The 22,994-nt window shown below is 34.1% G+C and overlaps 1 protein-coding gene across 1 annotated transcript in view; it reads right to left on the bottom strand.

Moving 5' to 3' along the window:
* Positions 1-22,994, bottom strand: part of CCDC73 (coiled-coil domain containing 73) — a 46,392-nt gene that overhangs the window by 4,275 nt on the left and 19,123 nt on the right. The window contains exons 6-14 of the mRNA XM_032224169.1: positions 21,256-21,294; positions 17,819-17,954; positions 17,512-17,591; positions 10,272-10,397; positions 9,902-9,961; positions 8,039-8,143; positions 6,326-6,436; positions 4,301-4,466; positions 751-1,644 (exon numbers count right to left, since the gene is read on the bottom strand). Of these exons, the coding sequence (XP_032080060.1) occupies positions 751-1,644; positions 4,301-4,466; positions 6,326-6,436; positions 8,039-8,143; positions 9,902-9,961; positions 10,272-10,397; positions 17,512-17,591; positions 17,819-17,954; positions 21,256-21,294 (1,717 nt within the window). The remainder of the gene's footprint in view (positions 1-750; positions 1,645-4,300; positions 4,467-6,325; positions 6,437-8,038; positions 8,144-9,901; positions 9,962-10,271; positions 10,398-17,511; positions 17,592-17,818; positions 17,955-21,255; positions 21,295-22,994) is intronic.

The raw sequence follows: 22,994 nt of genomic DNA, 5'->3' as shown, positions 1-22,994 counted from the left end.
TATCCAAAGAAAAACTCCATCGGCTATTATACCAAGACTTTATCAGTAAATAGTAGCTTTAAAAAGAAGTTCATGCATTAACAGGCAGGTAGATAACCACATTCAGACATCATTGGACTAAACATCTATTACCTTATAATTTTCTCCAGAGAACTTCCATTTCTCCAGTTTTGTCTACTTAACCAAGTATGATTTAGAGTTAATACAGTAAGACATAGAAACATGACAGCAAAAGAGGTGAATAAACCAAGTAGTAGAAGCCACAGAAATGACTAGAAAGAATAGGATCATTCACAAAGTGAAGAAACAAACTAAGCCAGTGGCCCCCCGTCTTTTGAATACCAGGGACCAGTTTCTTGGAGACAGCTTTTTCCATGGATTGGAAGAGGTGTGGTTTCATATGCTGCTTGCACCCCATGGATGGAGCTTTGCTTGTTTGCGCAGCCTGATTTCTGACATACTGTGGACCAGTGCCGGTCCATGGACCCGGGGTTGGGGATCCCTGAACTAGGCAAAGAAATATTCCAGCAAAGGTCTGCTGGATGCCATGAAAATATCTTACAAGATTATTGGTCAGATGGGCAGTGTGTTCAACTTCTACGCACTTTCTTTGTTCAGCCTGTTTGTTTTGCAGCAATCCCCTCCCTTTTCCCCAAATTCCAGCATACGCTGGTTATGAATGGATGTCAATTTATGACAGATGTGGCTATATAATTTTAAATAACTATTGGAATTTAAATATTTTCTTACCTGGTGTTTCTTGTCTTACATCACTATGCATGTTTATAATCTTATCAATTCTTGAACTCTGAGCATTTTTTATTTCTTGGGAGAGAGGTCTTTCCTTCAAAGAGAGAGGCATTATTTGAACTTCATCTTGACATTTTCTTGATAAATCTAAGTATTCAGTTTTTCCATCCATAACTTGAAGGTCAAAGGATAGCCTTCCATTTCTGTTTATTAAATTTTCTGTTGTCTTCATGAGGATAGAGCAGGATTTTTTTGTGCTTTCTTCCAGAGTTATTTTCCTAATTATTGTATTCAATGATTTTTCTTTTTCTTTATTAAAAAATTCAGTAAATTGTTCACTGTTGTCTTTGGAAGCATGGACATTTATCTGTTTATCTTTGGCAACTTCATTAATTTTCATGTCTCCAATTTCAGATGCATGTAGAGCTTGAGAGTGCTGGATCAAAACCTTTGTATCTACTTCTTTCAATTCGGAACTGTATTTATCAAAGTGTTTGCTAGGCATTTCATGTACACCACTAGCTGAATTTTCAATATTTAAAGCTCTTCTTAGAAGTAGATTATTAATGTTTTCATCAATATGAATATTTATACCTATATTCTGACTGGAAGATATATGAAGTTTTGGTGTTGTTTTTTCTGCATTACTAGTATTGTACTTATCCAAGTCACCTGTGTTGATCGGTGGTAACAATACAGAATCCATTTCATATTTCATATTGTTATTTGCAGTTTTCTCACAATTAATTTTAATTTGTTCTTTAAGCTTCTCACAGATTCTTTTATTTGTCAAGTAATCTTCCTCATTGATTACATTGTTAATATTTTCAGTACTCTCAGAAATGCAGTCATTTGCAACACCAGCACCCAAATAATCAATTGAATGTTCCAATTCTATAGTGGGATTAGATTAAAACAATCTAATTTCAACACTTTAAGAAAGTCTTAGATTCTTCTACTGGTAACAACATCATAGAATAAAAATTATCCAAGAGAATTACATATATCTTTGCCTGCCTTTATCAAGTAAGGTTTCATTTCTTTCTAAAACTGCCCTTTCTTTGCAATTAGCAAACCATGATTATAGGTCAGTTCTGGTGTAATTAAATTTAACACATAAAGGCTTTGCTTATAAAGATTTCCCTTTGGCTTTCCTTTTAAATGATCACCCTCATTCATACAATTTTCAAGACATTTTAAATCTGTTAAAATCTAGAATATATTAATAGTAAATTACTCAAAAATAAACTTTTAAATATGTTTCATGTAATATGGACACATGCAAAATGCTTTTCTAAAAAATAGTAGCAATTAATAGTAAAGGAATAATAGCAATTCATTTGCAATTTATTAATGTAGTTCTACATCTATATATTTTGGACATGCTTGGCTTTCAGTGTGCTAAGGTTTTCTATCATCCAGAGGGAAATTCACACTGGAAACCTATAATGTTTAGAAGTTAGAATATAAAAGCAGGAATAAAGTTCTATCTCTGTAACCTTTGCTATTTTTCCAGAAGCAAGCAGTTGGAAGCATGGATATTCTCAGGAGCTTGTTTTTCCATTGGAATGACAAAAGCAACACTGTACTGCAAGCTTCATCCATATTGTATGGGAATGTGATACAACCCCCTAACAAAAGGAACAAGGCTTTCTTCAGAATGCTGCAACACTGATTTCATCATTTTGCATCTCCTTGTACTCCTTCCATGGGTATCTCTACTGCTAGTGTAAAGTGCAGATAAATGAATGTTAACATACAATATGATATTAAAGTTATCAAGCTAGATGCTTACAGAGAATAAGCACCTATCTTTAGTCCAAGATTCTAAATCTGGGACAGTCTGGTACTGTCTTTCCATTGTAAAAAAAAAATGGGTTTGCCTATTCTGCCAGGAAGAATAGAGTAAGCATGGTCCAGATCCTATCTATTAAAAACAGTCAAATGTATGGAGCCAGAACCACTCCGAATAGACTCAAATAGATACTTTATTGCTGACCACCTATATTACAAGAATCTCGCCAGTCTGTTTGTGTTCCCTTGGGAAACAGCAAATGTAAACCTAACAGTTTGACCTCAGAAAATAAACTTACACTTAACACAAAAAAAACTAAAGAACTTATAATTAACTTCAGGAGGAAGAGAGATGTACATTTACCATTGTACATAAATGGTGAGGAAGTGGATAGGGTTGGTAATTTTAAATTTCTGGGCATTTATATCTCAGAGGACCTCTCATGGACTATGAATGCTAACATCCTTGTGAAGAAGGCACAGAAGAGGTTGTACTTCCTGTGAATGTTAACGAAGATAAATCTATCTCAACATCTACTTCTGTCCTACTATCGCAGCACTATTGAGAATGTCCTGACATATGGCATTCTTGCATGATATGGGAGCAGCTCTGCAGCGGACAAAAAAGCTCTACAGAGAATCATTAAAACTGCCCAGAATATCACCGGGCTCCAGCTACCAGCCCTGGATGACATCTTCGCGTCTCACTGATTGAGGAAGTTGCAGAGATTCCCATCCTGCTTCAAACTTTTTAGACTGTTGCTTTCTAGCAGAAGATATAGAACAATTAAAACTAGGACCACACATCTTCTGAATAGTTTTTATCCCAGAGCTATAATTGCACTCAACAATGAACTCAAGGGCCACCATCAGTGAGCTATTGGACAGCACTACTTAAGTCTGTTGTGTGGATGCTTGGGTGGCTTAGGGGCGGGGATTTTTTTGGGTGGGGGGGGTGTTTGGGGATTGTTATGTGTGTTGGGCCTGGTCTCTGGGTGTTATGTGAATTTTATTGTATGTATATACTGTGTATATACGTACAATGACAATAAAGTAAAGATGTTTTCTCCCCCAAAAGGACTTCAAGGTGGAATGTCTCTTTATTCACCCTAGAAAAACTCCCCCTCTCCTTAAGTTGTCATTTTTCAGGACCAAGGAGGTATACTTTAGTGTCATGATATCTGGGCCAATTCAAGATGTTGATGATCACCTATAAAGCCCTATAAGGTCTGGCTATTATTACTCCAAGGATGGCCATCCTTACAAAAGATAGCAGCTCCATAAGCTGACCAATGCTTTTTCTATATTATCAACTAAATAGTTGAAAAGTACCTTTCAGTCATTATTCTACATCATTATTGATTTTTTATCAGTTAAAAACAACACATGAGAAGATGGGAAAGTATTCTGCTACCTTGACTTTAGAGTCTGAGAGACTCAGATAAGTGGAAGGCAGAGACCAAACACTGTGAGCCAAGACAAGGCAAAAATTCTTATCATCAAAAATATGCCTGTTTTATACCTAGCTTCAGTACATTACTCAAAGCTTTTCTACCTCTATGCCAACTGAGCTGGAAGTTAATCAGATGCAGAATCATATAAACTTATGAGAATAAGTGACATTATTCAGATGTGCTAGGGTGCTAAATGTCGGTGTTTCTATTGGCATTCTAAGAAGCAAGGAGGAGGAATCACTTACTTTACAACTTTTAACCATATTATCAACATTTTATGTTTTAATTATGAATAATTATACCTTCAAAATATTCTGAATGCTTTTTTCCTATTTTTATACCACTGTCTATCTCCAGATTATTGTTTCTTCCATTTTCTTTTTTTTCATGTTGCTTAAAAAATTCCATTGTAGTTTGCGTACACTTATCATCTTTTTGTTCTTTATTTTCATTAGACATGTTTTCTACCTGGAGCAACAACAAAAAAATTAAAAGAAATTGAGACACATATGATTTCCTTTGTAATAATTTTTAGCATTGAATTTACAAATGGAACAAATAGTTCTAGAGTTCAAGAAAAGTATTTCTATTCTAAATGTTCCAAAGATGCTTTTTCCAAAAGGCAACTGTCTTTCTTGTTGTTTTTTTTAAAACATTTCACTTCTCATCCAAGTAGCTTCTTCAGTTCTAACTGATTGGAGGGAAATGGAAGTATTTATATTTGCAGTCATCTGATCGCTAATACTCTGAAAGTCAGTCATTAGCTCTCTGAGAGTCATTGAGGCTATTGCTATCTTTATCCCAGGGGTGGGTTCCTACCTGTGTTGGTACCAGCTCGCTTCGCTGGTGTACATGACAGATGTGCACTGCACAGTTCACTGCAAATTGTTCTGTGCATGTGCAAAAACCATGAAATTCTAATAAAACACATGCCGGCAATGGCAGCGGAGACTGGAGAACCAGTTCAGGGGCGTGGCCAGCCTGGGCCACTGCCGGTTCTGTGACCCAGGCCAAATTACCATTACCAGTTCGCCCGAACCCGTGCAAATCAGTAGGAACCCACCTCTGCTTTATTCTCAGAGTCACCTGAGTGATCAGGAATCAGAGTGTAAAAGGGTATGGAACTGTCTTGGAGCTGCTGAAACAACTGCATTGTAAACAGAAGATAGGTGATATCCATTCCCCTCTGTTGGGTTGTTCAATTTTAACATAGATGGCAACTTTGATGCTTCTTTCAAACCAGTGGCCCTCTCTGTCCAGAATGTGAACTTTGCTGTCTTCAAAAGAGCGACCCTTTTCTTTCAAATGCAGATCGACAACATGACATGGATAATTGAGAATCTCTGTTGTTATTCTATTCCAAATAGGAATGATATTACTTCTTTATACCAGATGTACATTCCAACATACTGTATATACCAGTGGTGTCCAACTGAAGGCTCGGGGACCTGATCCAGCGCATGCTCACATTTACAAACTGGTAGGGAAGGTAAGTGAATCCCACCGCTGAGTTAAACCTTTTCTAAACCTTCCCTTGTCTGGAAAAACACCATCTGCTTAAGGACACAAGACCAAAGCTCTCCTTCCAAACAATTTGTAAACCTTGCACAACCCAACTTGCACACAAGAAATGTTACTGGATGATTACTGTAGATGAAATGTATTAAATAAATGTAGGGAATAGATTAAGTGGTGTTGTAGAATATACTATTGTTTACTGTACTCTGCTACCCTTGTTGATATGCCTTCTTTTGTACAAGAAATAGTCTAAATAACTTTATTGGCAGTTACTGTATTTATCTTTATGTTTAGCATATTAAAAACTTACTCTTTCAAATTCAGTGATAGAAATATTTACTCTGTTAAGAGTATGCAAAATTATATTATCTAGATTCTAGAACATCTCTCATGATATTCTTCTCCTAAAAAAAAAGTTTCATTTAAATATAACTTTGGGCGGGGGGGGGGGAGACCCAATAATGAGATATTCGAAAATTCAAACTCTCAAAGTAAAAGGCGATTTACATAATCTGAAGAGAAACCAGATTTATTTCACTGTATAGTGTACTCATTACTCTCTGTCAATCCTGATTGTAATTGTTGTCTTTTATTTCTCTTTTTATGTTACTTGATCATTGACTGAATAAATAAATAAGAAAAGACTCTCATTCAGAAGTCTTTAGTATAGTAACTGGATGAAGCTTTTAAAGGCAAATACTTTTTTGCCCTATTCTTATTTTTGTCATCTTCTCCTGAGTTTATTTGGCACATTTTGCTTAGTACTTGGTAACTCTGTTAATACATCAGTATTTGATTAATAAACCAACCTCATTTTTCCAAGTTGCTTGTACTTTCTTATATTCATTCAGAAGACTAGCTAACTTTTGTTCATTTTCTTTTGCATTCTCCCTTTGCATCTCATTATCTCTTCCAAGGGTCTGCAATAAAATTAATTATCCAAAAAGTAATCAATACCACTTTAATGAATTTTGATGTGTTTTATGTTGCTTAGACCTTTTCTTATAACATGCAGGAAGTGCCATACAGATCAGTGATAATGTGCTATCACAACAATACTTTTCATAAATTAACAGGAAAGGGCATACAGTTTAGCTAACCCAAAATAGTTTATAAAAATAGCTATGAAGTGGTATAAGAATATTTATAATTATTCAGTTTCACTGCATAAGTTTTAATGCACTGAAAGATATAAAGTACAGACCTAATAAATATGAAATGTAGCACATTCCCAGTCTTCATTTATGAACATAAACACCACAATAAAAGCAGAACAAACTTTTATTAATATTATTTTATTAAACAAATCAAATCTGAATTTGCTTTATTAATGTTGCATATTACTTAGATTTAAAATCTAATTATTTTAATGATTGTGAAAAACAACACAACTGCTATTTCACTGAGCTATTTTTGTTTTGTCTGCAAGTAGGAAAAATACCTAAAAGTAATACTATTTATTTATTTATTTGTTCAGTTACTTAACATAAAGTAGCAACAAAAATGTATGCAGAACTAGAATTTTAAATTAGTGTTCTTTTAAACTCATTGTAATTTTGAATGATCATTCAACAAGAGGTCAGTAAGGAAGGATTACCTGAATAGGGTGGGGGGTTTGTTGCAATTAGCTACTTCTACTCCATTAGAAATATAGATTATTAATAATTGTGTCTATTGAAGAAAGATATCAGAATATTTATAAATGTGAACTATAAATGTCTACTATACATAATGAGAGTTTTATTGGGGGACGACATAATATCACATAAACTATATAAGCATTGACATGAACTAAGTAAATGTTTCACATAAAACATATTTTTAAGCTTGAATTTCAGGAAGGGTAATTTCAATGAATGCTTCCAGATTGTGGCATAAAGTCAAAATATAATTTACATTACAGGTTATCCTTGATTTATGACCACAATTAAGTCCAAAATTTATGTTGCTAATTGAAACATTTGTTAAATGAATTCTGCCCCATTTTATGACCTTTCTTGCCACAGTTGTTAAATGACTCACTGTAGTTGTAGTTAGCAACACAGTTGTTAAGTGAATGTGGCTTCCCCATTGACTTCGCTTGTCAGAAGGTTGAAAAAAGTGATCACATGACCCCAGGATATTGCAATCCTCATAAATGAATCAGTGCCAAGTGTCTGAATTTTGGTGACACATCCAGGGGGATGTTACAACCGTCATAAGTGTGAAAAATGTTCGTAAGTTATTTTTCAGTGGTGGTGTAACTAGGAATGGTCACTTGTAAGTTGAGGACTACCTATAGTAGGGGAAATCTTTGAACAGTTTTGGAGGATACATGGTAGGTTTCAAACGGAAAGAAAATTGTCTTCTTCCTCTTTCTGCTGACAGAAGCCATTCCATCAAGGCAGAAGGAACTCATTGTATACTGTCTGATGTAACTTTTGCAAAGCATCCTATAATTTTCATTTCAGAATACTTCATATTAATTATTTAGAATCAATTGGAGCTTATTGGTATATATTCATACAGAGTCAACATTTTACCTGATACTCTTCTTTTAGTTTATTCAATTCCACCTCAATTCTGTTATTTCTTTCAGTCTGTCTGCAGAGCAGTTGCTGCATATGTTGTAGAGAAGCTATAATCTCCTTGTTTAATTAAAAAAAGTGCAATACTTCAGGTTATAGGATTACTTTGTAAAGTCCCCTATGATGGAATCATTAAATGCATGTGTGAGGATATGTGTTTGTATGCATATATATATATATATATATATATATATATATATATATATATATATATATATATATATATATATAAATAAATATAAATATAAACCTCAGAATATATATATATATATATATATATATATATATATATATATATATATATATATATATATATATATATATATATTCTGAGGTTTTCGCGGGTGTTAGTATGTAGGTCTCTAGTTGTTCGGGTTTTCTCCCGCGTAGAATTGGAGATGTCTTGGCGACGTTTCGACGAAGTCTCATTCGTCATCTTCAGGCTGCTTCAGATACTTCAGGTTTGGTGTTTCCACCAAACCTGAAGTAGTCTGAAGCAGCCTGAAGATGACGAATGAGACTTCGTCGAAACGTCGCCAAGACATCTCCAATTCTACGCGGGAGAAAACCCGAACAACTAGAGACATATATATATATATATTTATAGTCTCCCTTTATTTATTTATCAGCACAAATAAAAAAATAAATAAAAAAATAAAAAAATAAAAACAAATATATATATATATATATATATATATATATATATATATATATATATATATATATATATATATATATATATATATATATATATATATATATATGATTTTTACAACCCCTGGTAAGCCCCAATTATGGGAGGAAGCTAACTGCTTCCATCATCACAGCTCGTCACAAGAGTCCATCACGACAGAAACCCAATATTTTTACTGTTGCCTTTGTTATATTTGTGTTTTTTTATTTGTTCTGATAAATAAATAAAGGGAGACTAGTATAGATCTATTTCAAGCTATTTAGCTCTCATCAGAGAGCTAGCTCAATCCCATTAAGGGTGTGGCTAGCTGATGAGAGCTAAATAGCTTGAAATAGATCTATACTAGTCTCCCTTTATTTATTTATCAGCACAAATAAACACACACACACACACACACACACACACATATATATATATATATATTTGACATCTTAAATTTTAGTATATATATATTTTAAGCGTGTATGCATTTTGTTTGTGCCAATTGTTAAATAGGAGTTTATAATCTAACCTTTCATAAGAAAATGTTGCTTATCTATAATTGGTTCTTCAAGTGACTAGCTCTACATTCACCTGTATTGATATTGTGCCTGCATAAAGCTATTTTCCTGGAACCTTGTCTAGCTTCCACTATCCTCAATTTTCTAGAATTCTAAAATTAATGTGCAATTAATACAGAAAGAGTAGACCATATAATTATATACTAATGACCCACAATTATGGATAGGCATTCTTCTTCATCATAATCTCCGTGCATCACACTTATAGATAATTAGCAATTTTATTTAAAAGATTAAGGAAGTGTTTTTATTAAGTCAACACGGAGAAAAATTCATTCAAAAGATGCACTGTCTGGGCTTGAATATTTCTGATACAATACCTGAAAAAAATGTGGGACCAAACTATGTGGATGCAGAAAAACAGTCAAGGGAATAGCATACAGCAGTGATTAATTAATGTGTATCCAAAAATGTCACACGTACAAATGTATCTATATACAAACACACAAGCACATTCCTGTTCTGCTGTAAAAGAGGAAATAATTCAACTCCTGTGACAATTAATTCCACAATACGGTCCCCACCATTGAGAAAGCAGAATTGATTATTGATATGAAACATAACCTGTTTCTCTTCTTTAAGTCTTGCAATTTCTTCTGTGATTTTTCCATTTAAATCTACTTCCTATAAATAAAATAAACACATTGATATCAATTCCACTGGTCCCTTTAGTTGATTAATGTTTACTACTCTACTCATTAGTATGCTTACTTTAATATACAAAAAATGTAATGTGAACTTAAAATTTTACATAGGATTAAAAAATGCTACACATATTTTAAAACTTAAAATATGTATAGGAGGTATTAAGCAAAATTATTTAACATTCAAGTCATAAGTACATTAATTACAGCTGCCTAAAATATAAAATTTAAAGTCAACTTATTAAAATAAGCACAACCTCTTTTTCTAAATAAGAAATATTAAAAAATACCACTGAATTTTTTTGCTGTAGTATTTGTAGCTCCAGTTCCTTTGCTTTTAGATAGAAATCTTCTTTCTCTTTATATTGACAGGTAACCTTGGATTTTATCACATCTGATGTAACTTTCCTTAGTTCCTTAATAAATAAATATTAATTAAAAATTCATGTATGCCACCTGGATGAAAAATTATACTTAAATTAATGCTTTCCTAAAATGACCAACAGAAAGTTAGATCAACTCAGTTACAGCAGTGATGGATGCATCATTGGAAAACGTGAACGATCAGGTTAGGAACAGATTGATCATCATAGAGAAAATCTATTGAAATGATCTACTGCATAGGATCATGAAAATTGGTACCTACTTGATCAGTCAAAGGGTAAGGCCAAGCACATTATTGGCATTAATAGAAACTTGGGGAACTAGTTTGATCTACAGATTAACTGAACTGGGAATGATCTAGCTTTAGGCACAAAAGCCATCTAGCTAGATACAGTGATTTTGGCCAGTCACTCACTCTCCCTTAAGTCCTAAGAAGACAAGGGTAAACCACTTTCAAAAATGTTGCCAAGAAAACAGAATAGACTTGTAACTGTGAGCCAATTTTGATACAGTGATTTTTGATACAGTGGTTAAAGAAAAGAAACCAGAAGCTGGAAAATCTTTTTTGGCAGAAGCAGCTAGGTGACTTGAATGACATCCAGTCATTCTCTCTCAACAGTGGTCCACTATTTTTGAAAAACCTTGTGAAGAAAACTGAAGGGACTTGTACAGGCAATTGCCAGGAGTCAAGAGTAACTCAAAGTCAACAACAACAACAACAACAACAACAATCTGATTTTCCACTATGGAAAAAGCATCAAAGCCAAAGTGAAAAATCCGATTAGAACAAAAAGTCAAAAAAGTAAGGTCAGATGCTAGCAACTTAAAGAACATGCATGAGCAACAACTTAAAAACAGCAAAATCATAGATCAGCTAATCAGAAGATATAGATTGGATACAAGAAACATCAATGAAGCTGTAGAGATTGTAAAACAGCAGATAACAGCAACAGCTACAAAAATTGAAAGATATGAGGCACAAATCATCCAATATAAACAAAATCAGTAATTTCGATCAGGCCAACGGCGTTTTTATCAAAGTCTTAATGTGAATGGTAACACCAAAAGTGAAAAACCAGAAAAGCAGGCCACAATTGAATTCTGGAAAGAACTATGGGAAAATGCAAAGGACTACAATAAGGAAGCAAAGTGGATACATGACTTCGAGAAAAGCATTGGCAACAAGCAAATGCAAGTGTTAGAAAAAACAACTGAGATGGTCAAAAATCGAGTAAAAAAAGTAAAGAATTGGACATCACCTGGAAATGACCAATTGCATGGTTTCTGGCTCAAATATCTGACCGGTTTACATGGCCAGGCAACTGAATGAAATTTTACAAAATGGTCAAATTGATGAATGGTTGACAACTGGAAAAACATACTTGATTCAGAAGGATGCAACTAAAGGAACAACACCTGAAAACTACAGACCAATAACATGCTTGCCAACAACCTTCAAATTACTCACAGGCATTATTGCAGATAATATTATGGATTATTTGGAAACAAACAACATCTTGCCAGTAGAGCAAAAAGGCAAAAAAAGGAGCAGGGGCACAAAAGATTAGCTCCTAATTGATAAAATGCTATTAGAAAATTGTAAGAACAGAAAAACGAACTTGAATATGGTCTGGATTGATTACAAAAAGGCATTTGACTCACTGCCACATAGTTGGATCATAAAATGCTTAGAAACAACTGGCATTAGCAAAAATATTACATCCTTTACTGAAAAGGCGATGAAACAATGGAGAACTGAGTTGGCAGTAGGGAATGAGATCTACGGAATGGTTAATATCAAGCGACGAATTTTCCAGGGTGATTCACTTTCACCTCTTCTCTTCATCATCGCAATGATCCCACTATCAGTAATCTTAAAAAAAATGAAATTAGGCTACCAAACAGCCAAAGAAGCTGAAAAAAATTCGCATTTACTATATATGGATGATTTGAAACTCTATGGAAAGTCAGAAATAGACATCCAATCATTGACAAACACAGTCCGAGTATTCAGCACCGATATTTCAATGCAGTTTGGCATGGAAAAATGCGCCACTGTATCCATAAAAAGGGGCAAAATCACTGCATGTGAGGGAATTGAAATGCCCAATGGCCAAATAATTAAATGCAAAGAAAATGAAGCCTACACATACTTAGGCATTCTGCAGTTGGATAACATCAAGCATGGAGAAGTAAAAACTATTGTCAGGCGAGAGTACACCAACAGAGTTAGGAAAATTTTGAAATCTAAATTGAATGGTGGAAATACAATCAAGGCCATAAATACCTGGGCAATACCAGTTATAAGATACACAGCTGGTATAGTTAACTGGACACAAGCTGATTTGGACCTTTTGGACCGAAAAACCAGGAAACTAATGACAATGCACTACAGTTTACATCCACGTGGTGATACTGATAGACTATATCTGCCCCGAAAATCAGGTGGCAGAGGATTATTACAAGTGAAGCAAACAGTTGAAGAAGAAAAACATGCACTGGCTGATTATTTAAAAGAAAGTCAAGAACATCTATTAATCGAAGTAAAGAACAAAAATCTACTGAAGGCCCAACAGACGAAACAAGAATACAGAAAAGATGTGATAAAATCAAGAATGAAGAGTTGGCAGAACAAAGCACTGCATGGCCAATTTCTGGAAAAAATAAAAGATAAAGTGGACAGTGAACAAACTTGGTTATGGTTAACAACAGGTACATTAAAGAAAAAAACAGAGTCACTAATCCTGGCTGCACAAGAACAAGCTATCCGCACAAATGCCATTAAGGCCAAAATCGAAAAATCCTCTGATGATGCCAAATGCAGACTTTGCAAAGAAGCTGATGAAACTGTTGATCACATACTCAGCTGCTGTAAAAAAATCACGCAGACTGATTATAAATTGCGGCACAATTCAGTAGCACAAATGAGCCATTGGAATTTGTGCAAAAATTATAATATCAAAACAGCAAAAAACTGGTGGGAACATCAGCCTGAAAAAGTCACCGAAAATCAGATGGTCAAGATCTTGTGGGATTTCCGTATACAAACCGACAAAATACTGGCGCATAATACACCAGACATCACACTGGTTGAGAAAAATAAGGTCACAATCATAGACATCGCAATACCAGATGATAGCAGGGTCGCCGAGAAGGAACATGAAAAAATCGCAAGATACCAGGACTTAAAAATCGAAATTCAATGACTATGGCACAAACCAGCAGTGATAATTCCAGTGGTAATTGGCACACTGGGTGCTATACCAAAAGCACTGGAATTACATTTAAAACAGTTAAAAATTGACAAAATCACCATCAGTCAAATGCAAAAAGCCGGACTGCTTGGATCTGCACGCATATTACGAAAATACGTTACGACGTCCTAGGCTCCTGGGTGGGGCCCGACTAGTAACCAATGCCAAATCCGGCGAAACAACTGGCCGCTGTGATACAATTGTATAATAATAATAAAGGATTTAATGCCAAATCCAGTCTAAACATCTGGCAATTGTGCAATAAACTATCATCATCATCATCATCATCATCATCATCATAGAAACAATGATATCATTTCAGGAGTGATATTTATGATTAAATATATGCTTTCTGCATTCAACCATATGCTATCTACATTATTCTTTTTCTGTTTGAACGCTACTAGAAATACTACTGGAGAATGCTAAACAGTTTCCTCTATACTGCATAGTATTGCCATATTACTAAAAGATCTGGCAGGTCTTCCTGATCTAAATGGAGCAAATCAATCAAAGAAGAAAAATCATCAATTATCTAATGATTTATCTGTCTTTGATATTTTTAATAATGAAAAATCCGATATACCAGTAATTTATATTATTATAAATAATTGTTGATCTCATACGGATTAAAGATGCCTACTCCAACTTACCTGAATTACATCTAAAGATTTAAAATATAAAAATGCATTAAAATATGGTGTTGCTTGCAGTTCTTTTTACTTTATTCCTTTCATTTTCTACCTAGGTTATTCATAGCAGCTAATGCAGCAAATAAATAGTATATGCTTTGAGCTTATTAAATTACAAAGTATAGATCTCAGAGTCATAAATATTTTATCTTTCCATACCTTTTCCTTTTTTTATGGAGTAGCCTGTTTAATATCTCTCTCTCCTTGAGTGTTCTGACATTTACTTAGACAAATAGCAAAGGTTATGAATGCTATTTGTAGATAATATCAGGAATTCTTCATAATGGCATAGCATTGAACCAAGTATTCAAATGGTGGTAGATTTATCTAGGAGGAACTAAGTTTGGTCTGTTTAACTTTTCTTCATAAAAATGGAATTCCCCTTATCACAGTCCAACAGTTTAACTGTTCTGGACAAAATCATAAAGCAGTAGAAAAATAGAAATAAATATTCCAGTTGCTGAACTTTATGAATATAAGGTTATATAAATACAGCTACTTTTTAAGGAAAAATTATTTCAGTCTTAGTCCGACAGAAGGTGATGTTACATTTCTAACCTATAGTTCTCTTTAAATGCTGATGCTGAAGTGCATGCAATGAAGCCAGAATTTGTTTAAAAAAATGCTACTGGACAGTAGAATCAAAATAGCAAGCATGATATTCCTTCTATTTGTTCTTGCTTAATAAGCATTGCCAAAATGCTGGACTTGCTGACATGTCATTTCCTTTTTCTGTTTAGAAGACATGTAGCAATAGCAATAGCAGTTAGACTTATATACCGCTTCATAGGGCTTTCAGCCCTCTCTAAGCGGTTTACAGAGTCAGCATATCGCCCCCCCCCCCCAGTCTGGGTCCTCATTTCACCCACCTCGGAAGGATGGAAGGCTGAGTCAGATTAGAACCGCTGAACTGCAGATAACAGTCAGCTGAAGTGGCCTGCAGTACTGCGCCCTAACCACTGCGCCACCTCGGCTCTTGTATGTATAAGGTTTTGCGGTGGCTTATCATCTTTTGCTTCAAAGGGATTGTGCTTTACATGGCAACTTCTACTCCTAGAAGGTGATAGGCTTCTCCCCATTAACTAACAAGCAGAAAGAGAGAGGTGAATACTAAATCAAATATCTTTGGAAAAGAAATTATTGCCAAGAAAACTGTTCAGGCAGTCTCCAAAAATTAAGCAGAAGAGTGTGTGTGCATGTTTATGTGTATATGTATAGCACTGTGCAAAAGGGTCTTAAATATCTTATTTGTATACAGCTTAGATATGGTGACATAGTGGAAGCTAATTCTGCTAACTGCCAACTGCCAGCAGTTTAGCAGTTCAAGTCTCACAGGTTCAAAGTTGACTCAGCTTTCCATCCTTCCAAGGTCAGTAAAAGAAGACCCAGATTGTTGGGAGCAATATGCTGATTCTGTAAACCACAGATAGAGCTGTAAAGCACTGTGAAGTGGTATATAAGTCTAAGTGCTAATGCTAGTACTATAACTTGTTCTATGTTTTTCTGTAATACAGGCCATGTGCAGCAGCATTGGTGGTGGGCAGTGACGTGCAGTCATGGGGGGCAGGGGAGGCAGGAGAACGACGTGCCTCGTCTAGTCTAACTTTATGAGTTTTATGATCACTCAAGCAGAGTTAAGCAAAGGTTAAAAGCCTAAAAATTCCTGATGTAGGTGAGGCACGTCGTTCCCCTGCCTCCTCCTGTAGAGGGCGCTTTTTTAGATGCTTTTTTAAACAGTTAAGCAGAGTCATCCACAGTGAGGCAGCAACTAGCTCAGCCTGACCTCAACTCTCACCTTTTTCCTTTTACATTTTTTTCTTTTCATGATGACAGGTAAGAGCAGAGTTGAAATTCTCTCTGAAACAGCTGGAAAAGGTACGTGTGGGTCGGAGGGAGGGGGAGGAATTCAAACTTCATCCTCCTGGTGCGGGGCTTTGGGCAAAGGCTGGAGGGAAGTGCTCTCCCTCCCCAAGTGTAGTTTGATTGCAGGCAGAGCCACGTTGTCTTTTCAAACCTGTAATCAGTGAAGCTGGGCTGGATCTTTCCGGAGCTGGGGGAAAGTGTGTGTGCTCCAGTATGGCTCTTTGACTGGCTTCCTGCCGCCTCCTGTGGTCTCCCTGACTCCCTCCAATCCAACTTTGTGTGTGTGTGTGTGTGTGTGTGTGTGTGTGTGTGTGTGTGTGTGTTTGAGAGGGGGGAGGGAGGGAGAGAGGGAGGAAGGAGGGGAAGGGAGAAGAAAAAGAAAAAGAAAGAAGGAAACTTATTTCGCAAAGGAGAAAAACAAATGCTGTCGCTTTATATCATGCCTGGCTGTGGAATTCTGGGAGTTGAAGTCCACAAGTCTAAAAAAATTTGAAACCCACCACTGTGTCAGTGCCTCACCAGCCATAAAGCTCACCGCACGTCACTGGTGGTGGGAGGCCATATCCACCATCTTTTGACCTATCCATTGTGGTTGCACTGGTTGCACTACAAAAAGCAATAGCAAGGGCCAAGACAAAAATTAAATCTGACTACATCTATGCTGCATTTGATTGTAATGAAAATTAAGTGGAATTACCACAATACATTCTCTACACACATATTTCACCATTCTCCTTTTTAAAACATTTAAAATTTAAAATTGATAACTTTTAAATGTTTCATCCAAGGATTTCTGGAGCTACATGAAGTTATGAGGCCATTAATTATATACTACTGTTATAAAATAACAATCCTATTTTTTATAAAATTAAATGTTACCATATTTTCAAGACTCACCATGGCATACAATATAATAAAATATATTCTATTATATAGCAAAATGTTGAAAGTACAATAATCAGCAATAACAATGATTATAAAAACACAATGTCTCATCAAATTCTATGTGCCAGTAAGAGCATTCCCCTGATAGTATATGCTATTCTAAGCCTTAAGACAAAAAGAAAAAAAAAGTGAGTGTAGCTATTTCATCCTAGGCACAAAGCAAAAGAAGATTATTTATAGCATCAGACACAGAAAAACAGTAGGTACTGTCTTCTTAGGGATTACTGTTTATAACAAATGAGTTGGCAGACAAATCTTGATAACCTGCAATAAATTATTGGAGCTAATTACGGTACTTTAACAGGGTTCCCAATTGTTCAGATTATATGTCAACCTGTGTTTGGATGCCTTAAAATTCCCCTGGGATAAAACAAAATGCATTTCATACTTACCTTTTTTAGGTTATTTATCTCAGACTCTTGTGTTGTATTAATTGCTGACAAGTTCTTATTGAACTGAATTGCTTCCACAACTTACATAAGGGATGGGGTAGGAAATAAAAAAATAATATTAAAATATAATCTTCATTGTGTTACTTCACATATTCTACAAAGTGAGCTCATTTTAGAAAATGTGTTTGTGTACTTTTTTCTGACAATAAAGTTAAAATCTCTTTTGAAAAATTAGAAGCTGTCTCATTTATTATCATTACTAAATTGTGCTTTATTAAATTGTGTCCAGAATGTATTACATATTTACCATTTTTCTCTAATTTCCCATGAGCACCTTTTATTAATTCAAATTGATTCATTATAACTGCATGGCATTTTTCAAATTCATTCAGTCTTTTCTGATAATCGTCCTTTGATGAATTATACAATTGCATCTTGTGCTCCTGCAAAAACAAGAAAAATTATTTGAAATATTGTATGATGCAATATCCATCAAACAATAATTCTAAATCCAGTTATTTTAATATTGGTCTCATTTAAAAATAGGCTTTCTTTCAAGCTTTTATTTCTTTCAAGCTTTATTACAGATAAAAGCTTTCAAGAGTCGCTGGGAGTCAGGCTGTATATAAATTAATAAAATATATTCCTTTCTCTTTCTAGAATGGAGTAAAAAGCATGCTATGCAGTGTCTTAGTTGTAGATAGCCTTAGGTAAGTTAGCTAGGCCTTCCTCTCACTATATCATTTTAAAAATACATTATTTTAAAATATACAATGCTAACCACTTTCCAACACTCTATATTCCAATCACTGGCTAGTAGTACTGTGTCCCTTCTAAATGTACATTTGCCATATTATGCCATTTGCCATGAAATTCCTCATTGTATATTAGAATCCTACATTCATTTATCATCATAAAAAGAGTTGCTGAATATACATAAAGTAGGTTAGAGAGTATATTATACATTCTGCTTCCTAAGAATACTGCACAGGTCACATGTTATTTCTGGAATTAGGTTGTATTAATATACTGGGGTTAATTATTCAATAAAGATATGATCAAAAACAATCTCCAAAATATTTCCTTGCATATATTGTTCTATTATTTCCCTGGTTGTCAGCTACTCATGCTTATCTTTATTCTTGTGCTTAAAATAGCAGTTCCTGCCCTAGGCACAACAAAATGAGAATTAAGCATGGCTGGAATACCGCATCCTCTTGCATGTGCTCTAGAATATTCTCTGCAAGTCAAAAATAATACAAACTAAATTTGTAGAATTGTATTTATTAGTTGTATTTAGTTCACTTTGGATTTTTAAATGCATTACCCTGTGAAACAAATTTGATTCTTTTTAAATATGAAAGCTGTAGACCTAAATTTATATTTTTTTTTCTCTTTACATTTACATTTACACTTAATTAAATTTATATGTAATTATTAATTTACACTCTTATAGTAAGATCAATTGCAATTTGTTTTACAACTAAGAAGTTCTCTGCTTGTTTTTACTTCTGATTGAAAGTGGATGCATTGCACGAAAATCAGCTAGTTTATTGTTAATCTGTTATAGTGTCAAGAGTGGGCAGCCATCGTTTTTTTTTAAAAAAATCTTGTGCTATACATTCCAGGTCAGACAAATGCTAAGAACACATTTATCACGGCTAATAGGAAAGAATATTAGCAAAAAAAAAATGAACTCTAGAAAAATTTGTGATATATTAATGTAACATCCTTCATGTAAAGCTCTGTTGTAACAAAGTACAAACATTCACACTTGGCCATTGAAATAGATTAAGGAATCCTTTCTTTTACATGTAGCAGTAGTAATAAATAGGATCCAGACAAAAATAGGGACAGCGCTTACTGGAAAAATAAAAGATACAGGGTGGATCTCAATCTATGGTCCTTTTCCTTTGTTATCTCTTGTTGCAGTTTTATTCTTATCAGAAAAGCAAAAACAGACTTAATCAGTAAGGGAGTTGTTACCATACTTCAAAGGCCAGATTTATGCTTTATAGAACATCTGGTTGTATCAGAATGGTGTCCTGCCAACATGTTTGCTTTCCATAGGTATTCAACTAGCATGGGGAAAATTGTCTTCATCATTAAAGTATGATTTCAAACCATCACTAGGCCGAAGCACTTGTATGATTCAGAACGTATTTTGTAAATATCAGATTTTATCATCTTTATTTTACTTGAGACTCTAGAAAGGGTACAGAAAAGAGCAACAAAGATGATTAGGGGACTGAAGGCTAAACATATGAAGAACGGCTGCAGGAACTGAGTATGTCTAGTTTAATGAAAAAGAAGGACTAGGGGTGACATGATAGCAGTGTTCCAATATCTCAGGGGTTGCGACAAAGAAGAGCGAGTCAAACTATTCTCCAAGGCACCTGAGGGTAGAACAAGAATGGGTGAAAACTAATCAAGGAGAGAAGCAACTTAGAACTAAGGAGAAATTTCCTGACAGTTAGAACAATTAATCATAGAACAGCTTGCCTCCAGAAGTTGTGAATGCTCCAACACTGGAAGTTTTTAAGAAGATTGCATAACCATTTGTCTGAAGTGGTGTAGGCTTTGCTGCTTAAGCAGGGGGTTGGACTAGAAGACCGCCAGGGTCCCTTCCAACTCTGTTATTCTATTCTATTCTACTCTAACATATTAAGAAATTATCAAATAAGTTCCAAATCTACTTTATATCTGATACAGTAAAAGTAAAAGTGAAATAAAGTGTTATTTGTAAAATTAAGAATTAAAATATGTAACAGCCATATCTTTGTGTGTATGAGTGTGAGTAGTAGAACACAACTTAAATAAAGAATCTAACTTAAAAGTGAAATAGGATAAACACATTTTACATTGCCTTTGATCTTTAACTTGTAGCCTTATCTCTCAGGTCAAAGGACATATTATTCAATTTCACCATATTTTGTGTTAAACCACTGTAGCGTTGAAGATGACTTTCTGTACAAATGTCATGGTACTTAAGGCTAAACTGGACTCTAGTTTTGAGCTTCTTAATTAAAATAACAATTTATAATGGTCTGACAATATTATCTTTGTTCTTTCCAGTTGAGCAGCAGCAGAATTTTCACAGCTTTTAGTCAATCAAGCTTAGCAGTTTGAAAAGCTCTCTTTAAATTGAAGCATGATTCAGAGTGGACTGTTCATGACTCTTATTTTTCTGCATAATAGTGGAAGAAGAAGAACACTACAGTATTTTATATTCCCTTTTTTAAACTGAAAATTCAAATAAAATTCAAATAAAATTGTATGCATATTTTAGTTATAAATACTGCCTTCCAAATGGAAAATAAGATTTATCAAGGCACATTACTTTAATTCCTGTATCCTCTTGCTATTAAAAATATTTCTATTTTACAAAGAAAGGTGGTAAATGAGAATGCACAAATGAGAATTTCACAACAACAAAAAAATCAAATACTTCTTGGATAATTTTAGAAATATTACCGTAGCAGTCAATAAAAAGCTGCTTGAGTTGCCTACCAGCCAATGTCAGTGATATATGTATAATCTAAATGTTGCAAGAGTTCTTAATTACAATTACTTCACATAAAATGCAAAATGTTTGTTATACAGTTCAGCTTTTTCTTTCATGACCAGAGGAAGAGTTATGCTTCCAAAATAACACCTATCCATGAGTCTAATGATCTCATATGAATAGAATTTTCATTCATTCAACAAGAGATTAATATTCTATTTTTTCCTTATAGCACTTACCATTTCATTAAGCTTCTTTTGCAACGTATATTTTGAAATCTGTTATAATAAAAACAAATAGTTTTATCAATATTTAATTAGCATACTTAATTATGTTAATGCATTTAATATCAATTAACAATTATTTGTCATTATGCTATTTTTAGGAAATGATTACAAATTTAATATTTTGAGCGGGGTTAGTACCAAAGTCTATCAGCTAGCAAGCTATTACGCGCAACCAAGTCTTCTCTTTTGTGATTAAAATAAATAAATAAAGAATCAGTGACAAAACAAGTCCATCATAAATGCAGAACTCATGATAAAGAAATTTCAGAAGTTGAAAAAGTCAACCCATAGCGAGCAAACAAATTTAATGAATAAATATTTTTCTCTCCTTTCATACTTTATGCATATTGATGAAGTAAAGATAATAATTTATGTTTTTTAAATGTCAGTCATGAAAATTTTATTCAAGAATCTTATGATTTTCCATGCATTAACTTTCTTGATTGGAAAAAAATATCTGCTTGAATATTCTCAGTTGTATAACACTGAAATGCTAAATTAATTTGTGGCAATGAGATACTTCTGCACTCAAATTTCTGTCAGTCCCAGCCAGCATGCAACAACACAGATTATAATATTTGTACACTAACTACATCTGGATATTCAGAAAAGTTTTTACCAATCCCTTGCCAAGTCTCCTGAGCAAATTCAGCAGCCATAAAGTAAGAGAACAATATATAAATAACGCTTGTTAAACAACAATGAATAATTATCAAGGATGGATAGATAATTCTTGACTTGCAGAATTTTCAAAACAAGTCTCTCCAGGACCAGAATTACAACTAGTTTTGTTAACATATAGTATCTATAAACAATCTGAAACAAGGAAAAATAATTCCAAATTTGGAATCATAGAAAAATAAATGGACAGGACAGGGTTGGGTAGAATAGGGTAGGATACAAGATGGACATATGGATGACCAACCTTTCACATTTTTGCATTAAAAATGGCAGACTATTAGTACCATCAATCCTATATTGTGATCAGCAGCTGCAAGATTACAAGCCAATATCTCCACAAATGATATGTTCAAAGAAAGCTAAAGCTAAACCCATTCACCAGAATAAATGTCAGTTGTGTCAATAAAATAATAATTAATCTATATTTCAGATATTTTTTATTCTTAAATTGAAAAATAAGATTTCTCTAGTCCATGTGCTTAGAAACGAAGAACAAATAGGGCAAGAAGGAAACAACATGCATTGGAGAAGCAGCTCCTTCCCTTGCTAGTAAGTGGGATTTTGTTAATATCTATGTTGTAACAGGGAAGATAAGTGCAGGTTCTCAATAGTTTTTGTAAAACCATCTGCTTATAGTTTCTGCTATCAGAATTACATAAGAGCGTGTTTCTATTCTGAATAAAAGAAGCCTGATAACTTTCCTGATCAGCAAAGAAAAGAAGTGATTCTGTATGTTTTCTGATATTCAAATATGTTCTATATTATAGAATATGTGAACTACTTTAAGTGCAACTGAGCTGCAAAATTAGAAGTATTTCACTCCAAAGACTTTGTTATAATCAGTTTAAATAAGATTCCACCACTAGTTGATTTTTTCCCAAGTTTATCTTAGTTAAGAAAAGCAAGGGAGCATTTATTACTTTAAAACTATGTAACATGCTCACCCAACCATGAAGTACACTATATATCACTTCTGCTGTGTCATGAATTGAGCAGGGCATAACAAATTC

Source organism: Thamnophis elegans, chromosome 1 (assembly GCF_009769535.1).
Source record: "Thamnophis elegans isolate rThaEle1 chromosome 1, rThaEle1.pri, whole genome shotgun sequence".
Classification (NCBI taxonomy): Eukaryota; Metazoa; Chordata; class Lepidosauria; order Squamata; family Colubridae; genus Thamnophis; species Thamnophis elegans.
The sequence above is the reverse complement of the archived record's forward strand: the minus strand, read 5'-3'. Positions and strand labels throughout refer to the sequence as shown.